General features: G+C 30.2%; 1 protein-coding gene across 7 annotated transcripts in view; it reads right to left on the minus strand.

Moving 5' to 3' along the window:
* The window catches only part of LOC106466281 (F-box only protein 7-like), a 26,093-nt gene that overhangs the window by 15,264 nt on the left and 3,304 nt on the right, over positions 1-7,525 (minus strand). For 4 of the 7 annotated variants that reach the window (XM_013926543.2, XM_013926546.2, XM_022394259.1 and 1 more), the window contains 3 exons: positions 5,022-5,191; positions 2,981-3,119; positions 2,495-2,578 (listed from right to left, as the gene is read on the minus strand). In XM_013926543.2, the coding sequence (XP_013781997.1) occupies positions 2,495-2,578; positions 2,981-3,119; positions 5,022-5,144 (346 nt within the window). In that variant the 5' untranslated portion in view covers positions 5,145-5,191. The remainder of the gene's footprint in view (positions 1-2,494; positions 2,579-2,980; positions 3,120-5,021; positions 5,192-7,525) is intronic. The other 3 variants (XM_022394258.1, XM_013926548.2, XM_013926547.2) reach the window with 1 other exon arrangement.

Raw genomic sequence — 7,525 nt, forward strand, 5'->3', positions numbered from 1 at the left:
TGGGTCTTACTATAAAGTAAAGATAGTAAGAAAGAAAAATTCTTATGTGGTACTGGTACTAGTAGTACGTACAAATCACACTAGTTTATCATTCTAAATACTGAATCATACTTTTATTATGAACTAAATATCAAATTACGCTAAATTACTGAACTTAAACCTACTAAATTAAATGCAAAAGAATATAAATCACAAACTCTTTCAGTTCAAAGTGCTAAGCCTAATTCACGTAAAGACCTTGCACTCGCCAATCGATAGCTCTTAACCCTAACATTTGTGGATCAACTTCTTTCCTAAAAATATATCTATTTTGAGTTAATTTTTCAATATAATGATTAATATAAATTGATGTACGATACAACATGACTTAAGCTACTATAGAAAAATAATAAAAGTCACATACATCCCATGCAGTTTTTTCCAGAAGCAAGTTTTCTAAGGCTTATAAAAAAGTAATTTTGACCAATACTAAATACAACCTCTACATAAAATGGCAAGTACTATAATACGCACCACCCACACTCACATTGTAAAATCCAGAGAACAACGTTTCATCACGTGCTTTGCTTATCATTCTTTGATTTGTCAAACGTGAAATACAGCAATTGGAATAACATGGTACTGAAACTGACACCTTTGACTAGGATTGGCTAAAAGTTTTATAACTGGGGTTTAACATGCCCAGACACTGTGTTATAAAGAAGACAGACGAGAAAAAGTTTAGATACCAATCATAGATGGCAGGACCAGCACTAAAGTGCAAGGAAAAAATTTTAAAAAATGTTGAAAAAAAATTTTCTTCTTAAAGGGCACTTATTTATAGTCTCAAACATATTTTGAGATTTTTTTTTTATTAAATTTCTCTTGAAACTTCATTAAACAATACAATTTAGGACAAATAATTGAATGTTGTGCTACTATTTACAAAAATAAAATTTAAAATCCAATAAAAGATAAGTTCTCTATTATTTTTTTCAATTCACAAATGTGAAGGTACATGACTTTTTCACCAGGATGTGATGAAAGACACTGAACATCACCAAATATAAAACATTATGCCTCAATAATTCACTCACTATAGTGTTACCTGTGATGCAAGACACTGGTCATTTACCACATATAAAGCATTATACCTGAACAATTCACTAGCTAGTGTTATCTGTGATGTAAAACACTGGTCATCACCAAATATAAATCATCATGCCTGAACAATTCATTAGATAACAGTCTAGTGTCTTAAATTTGTCTCTTCCTATTGTCTTCAGAATAAAGCACAAAAAAAATCAGAAACTTGTATTCATCACTTCCCTGAATAATTTAATAAATTTCAATAAGATCACCTTTTACCCTCTTTAATCAAGTGAAAACAAGTTAAGAGGTCATAACCTATCCCATAAATAACCCTTCTATCTCAGAATCATACCAGTAGCTCTCCTTTGCACCTTTTCCAATATCTTTTTTTAAATAAGAAAATCAAAACTGTACACAGTATTTCAAGTGATGTCTAACTAATAATGTATATAAAAAGATACTTTACCTCCTTTGACTTGTAATAAGTATGTTTATAAATGCATCCTAAAAATCCTATTAAACTTACTACTTGCAATAGAGCACTATTTTGATGGCTTGAGTGACAAAGTCATTACTATACCAAGATCTTTTTTCCAGTCACGTTATAGAGTAGGTTCCCATCCATATTAATATGCAATCTAAATTACAATACCCCAACTATATTATCTTGCACTTCCTATAAACAAATTTTACTTGTCCAACTAACCAGCTGATCCTAGTCATGCTGTATTACCTCAACATCCTCAATACTGCTAGAAATACCAAAGAGTTTGATGTCATCAGCAAACTTTACCAATTTGCAAGTTATGCCTCTATCAATATCATTAATGTAAATAAGAAAAAGTCCCAAGCACTTATCCTTGAGGCACTCCACTAGTGCAAGGGTCTACTTCGATTAGACTCCATTAACCTTATCCACAGAGTGAGCACTTTTTAGGTGTCGCATGCATACATGAGTATCATATTTAAGTAATAATTCTAACTATATTTAAACAATTATTTACTCAAAGAAGTTTTAGAATTGAAATCTTATCATTTGTAAATCAAGTTAATGTAATACACAAAAAAAAATACAAAATATGATTTTTCTAGAATATATATATATATATACCTATCTCAAAACATGTTTTTATTCGCTAAGAAACTATCATCCCTAGAGAATACAATTAACAAAATAAAGAATATTTACTAGATATAAACTGATAAGGGTTAAAGATCAGTCAGCTGCAAGTAATAACGTTATCCCTCAAGAATGAACTGAAAATGTATAAAGGACAATGAAATATCCTTACTTCCTGATAGGCTAAAAACAAATTGAGTATAAATCTTGATATTCAATCCTTATAACTATTTTGTTTTATGGTGAGACATATGAAGTTACTAATAACTTCTGACAAAAAAAAAGATTACTTTTTTACATTACCTGAATTTTTAAAATCCTCTTCAATGTATTTCTGGACTTTCATCTTAAGTTGAATTGGGCTATCAAGAGATTTTTCTGTAAACACTAAATAAAAAATCTTTATATGCTAAATGTAAACAAACAGCAATGTTAAGTCACTTTGTACAACAAGAACACGAATAATGTACCTGTAAATATGCTACTAACTTTCAGATGACTTGTAAATTTGTTAAATTAACTGAAAAATTCCAAATAATTTCATTTAGTTTCCAAGCATTTAACTCCAATTTATTGACTATGTATTATAAATATTGAACTGCTGAAAATTAAAGAGCATCCCTTGATAACAAACTGTATGAACAAACAACATAAATAGACAGAAAAATGAATTAGTGAATGCAAAGTAAGTCTAACATACAAAAGGTAAATATTTTTTTTGACATTTCAAAGTTGAATGTTTATGAAAAACCATCATCATCATCATATCGTAAAGAGGTTAAAACCTACAATAAGATATCAAAAATGATCCAATTGGAACACAGGTTAGTGTACACGTAACTTCTGGACATGTTGGATGAGAGTAAGTCACACAATAGCTTCCAGCTTTCCTCCAACTATTTGGTAGTTCTTCACTTGACTTTGTATCCTGAAATATTTTATAATAATAGTGAAATTTTAATTCCAAGGTATTAAGTAAGAATAATTACCAAAATTAAGTGATATCTTTGGATCATATAATTTTAAGCATATTCTAATGATACTGGCTTTCTAAAATATCTTTATAATGAAGATAAAAGTTTAAAAGACAAGCACTTCTTGCAGGAATAAAATAACCTTATGTGCATGGGTTGGGGGTCAAAATGCACATGCCAAGAAGGCTTACAAAGTGCTGTTCAACGTGGTATTACATATTTGATGTAAGAGTTATTATCTATTCATTTTAACTTACCTTGCTGGTTTAGTGACAATTCATAGTAGAGAGTAAATACCAGATATAACATATAGAAAAGGAAAAATATTTATTCATATTTGAAGTTCAAAAGGTTATGCAAATGCAATATGCAAACTGAATAATGGAAAAAAGTATGTTTATTTTTCTCATGAACATTATCTTGCATTCTGATTTGTCAAAGACTAACATCATCAATTCACAGACATATCTGGGGAACAAATACTTTTGTAACATGATTTTCTTTTTGTGTACAGCAGACTTGTACACTTTACTATAAGCTTGCTACATTTTGTGTAGATACACATAATAAATTTAGTATTATAGACAGCATTCCTTCTCCAACACTCCTGTACACATCTCATTAATATTCATACTCTTTATTCACATAAATTTTACTATTATTCATACTTTTTTTATTCACCTAACATTTACTTTTTCCTGTAGAGCTGAAACTATGATTTGCTCTCTGTTAATTTTTATCCTAACCATTCCCATAAAGTAGGTAACTGACAAAATAAACTCCAGGCTTGCCTCCATAGTTATCTTAAGCTCTTTTTGTTTTTCTAATGTATTAAATTAGTATTTTAAATGTGTATTATATTGAAAAGATAAAAATAAAGCACATATTTTCCTTACAAGTACACATTTGCTACACAACATTTACTACAAGAATGCTGACATAAGGATGAGAGGCAAATTTTTTACTGACACTACATATAATGTATACTTGTTGTGAAATATGTTCATGACCATGCATTTCTCACATTATTTAGTTGTTCAGTACAGATAACAAGGAGCTTACACAATGTGCACATAATGATCAACAGGTAGTGTCTCAATGTAAGTCTGAAAACAGACTTACAAACAAAACTCAAAAATAATATTGGAACAAAATGCTTGCATCCAGTATATGGAAAATATATTTCTTGTGTAATAAAACTATATAAATCACAAAAACACGCGTACCTTTATATATTTCTTTCTCACTACTTATGGAATTATAAATATAAACTATGGAACATCTGGGGGCTTTTTTTTGGTCCTTAAAGGATAAAAAATACAAAATGTCTAATGTAGACATTAGCCCTGATGATGGTAACTGTGTTACCAAAACTAGTTGGCTATTGCAAAAAATATAGATTTTACCTTTCATTGTGCCAAAAAATGTCAAATTGTGTTTTTTACTCTTAATATATAAAAACAATGTGCCTGAAAAGAAATTGTCCTTCAAGGATGTTCTCCTCAATAAACAGAAAACTAACCACCATATCCAGCTTTGATTGCCAAAATATTCATCAACCTTTTTCTTTAAACTCTACTACTATAGGATAGCAATTTATTCTACAGATTTACCATCCTATTGGAGAAAAAAAACTCAACTGGAGACACGTCTAACACGAGCGCACAGTCAATAATGGTTTAATTAAAAAAGCTTAGTCTATTAAATTAATAACACTTGTAAAAATAAACAAACATATATATAATATATTCTTGTGAGTCTTGTAGCACATTTATTTCCTTTCTTTTTTTATTTCATACTGATTATTAAGTTTGTGTGTTTTTAGTACTTCAATGATACTCATAAATAAAACTTACACGTGGTTGAAAACCAGTCTCCAACATAAATGAATGGAAAGCTATGCTCAGGGCTTCATGGCCATCTTGGATAGCACCTTCATTAAAGAAGTTCTGTAGCTGTTTTGGAAACCTTACATTCATATTGTAAAATCCCTGTTCACTTCAGACACAAGAGCTCCCCTTTCTAGCTGAAACATAATTCCAGACATTTTATTCAAAGTGTAGTTAATAGTATTCTTTACTTTATTTATGTAGCCATCAAAATACATACGTATATATATTTTAATCCCCAAATATTGAGCTCCATTTTCAAATATGTATATCACTTCGAATATCATTGAACTCTGTAATGATCCATAGTGTGTGAGAATCTACTCTATAAAACTCATTATATAATATACTCTTCCTATTTCATGTTATCTCTCTAAAAACCTAGTCTTATCATTTTAATTATATATTTTGAGAAAACACAGGAAATACAAATTGGTAATAAAGGTAAATTTTGATTAACTTGATAAGTAGTTATTTTAAAGAGCCATCTTCTGAATAAGTTATAGTTAAGTGGTGCTTACAGATTACGAAAAATGTCAGAAGTTGGTCTTTTATATCAAATAATGTGTGAAATTTCAGTGTAGTTTTAAGGTATTCTAGTGTATTCAGACCTTAACACTGTACTTAGAAGTTAACAATTTTCATTAGACTGGTTAAAGTAGAAGCAGAAAAAGTAAGAATAGAGTAAGGTTTATGGTTGAGATAAATAGAATTTGTAGGCTAAATAATATGATAGAAGTTTTGGATAAAACAAAGTGGATGAAAGTTAGATTTCATTGTGGCTTAAACTACTCCATTACACTTAATAATAAATTATTTATATGCATCTCTTAAGTGGGTGATTAAAACAGAATGGGGACGGAATAGGTAAGATGAGAGGATTAAAGGTTTAAAACCAAAACTAGACCTTCCAAGTGTGGCTTATGAAAATAAAGTGCTATGATATTGAATTATACTAGTGTAGAATTGGAGTGCTGTGAATTAACGGTCTCTTAATTATAAGGACATATAATACACTTCTCACATTGGGTAAAAAAAAATTGTGTCTTTTGCTATGTTTCTCTGTGTTATATACACACACAGTGTCATGTAATTACAATAAAAACAATTATTCACATCACAAACAGTATCGTGAAATAACTGCACTTAAATATTAAAGCTAGACTGCAGTAATGTTTTCATAATGATACACTTAATTTTTCACTCCTGTTTTAAATGATCAACACCCTTGTTTCACTGAGGAACTGTGCTAATTATACTAGTAGAGAATGCCAGTAGCTATGCAGTCCTTGTCTATAGTTAGATATCTGGATGTTCAAATTCTTCATGTTCTTTGTCTCGCCATGTTATCGTGCTTTCTGTTTGCTTCATAAATATAATAATAATAAATACAATAGTTCAAAAATGCCTCAAACAACTTGTTGCATGCCTGGATGTTCTAAGAGAGGTGGTCATTCTTTGCTTTCAAATCTGGAATTGTCTAGAGAGTAGAAAGAAAAGACCAGGGGAAATTGAAGAAAGGAGTTATTGTTTGTCATGACCATTTCATGCTTAACATCTATGTATCTGAAACCAGCTATAGTAGGCCTCAAAATGTTAAAGTTTTCCTTACTTTTATGATATTTACTGACAATCACTTTCCAGACCTTCTATAGATTTTAACAAACGAGGTAAGTATTATTGAAATATTATTCTCTATCATGCATTACATGAGCCTAGTCGTAGGCCTATAAAAATAATTTTGTAGACTAAGCTTAGCTAAAGGGGACATGGTGGAGGGAGTGTATTTTTAAAATAAAATTTTAAAACTCTACTCAACATAAAAATGTTATAAAATGGGAATAATTTTAGATACATTTCTAAGTGAAAAGCAGAATTATTAAAAACATATATAATTATATTTTGGTGCTTGGACCTTCACCCCAAAGAAAACAAGTAAAACCAGGTGCCATTCCAAGTATGTCCAGCTGGTCCAAGACAATCACACCACAGTCCATGAGAACAACTGAGTAAGCATTCAGCAATATCAACAAATTGAAACTATGCTTGTCTTCATGTAACAAAACAATAGTCTGACACTGTATTATCGTTCATATTATTTTGTTTCCCTGACGATCAAATCAGCTTTTCTGCAAGTTGTTTTAGCTCCACTGCATTTAAATTTGGTCTTAGCCATGCTAAGATTCCAATTTTTCACATTTCTCACTAATTTTAACGGAATTGGTAAAATAAATACCATGAAAACAAGTGAAATTCATGCACCACTCAAACATGCTTATTGACTGAGCAAGTGCAAAGCATTCAATGACGAGGAACCCACTTTGAGACTAATAATGGCTGGAGACGGCTTGAATGGGTAATGAAGAAAAACTTTAATATAAGTTTAACATAACAGCAAACGTACAACATTTCGACAAGGTTTTGATGTACCTGATGATGACAAAACCTTGTCGAAACGTTGTACATTTGCT

The sequence above is a fragment of the Limulus polyphemus genome, unplaced genomic scaffold (assembly GCF_000517525.1).
Source record: "Limulus polyphemus unplaced genomic scaffold, Limulus_polyphemus-2.1.2 Scaffold2211, whole genome shotgun sequence".
NCBI lineage: Eukaryota > Metazoa > Arthropoda > Merostomata > Xiphosura > Limulidae > Limulus > Limulus polyphemus.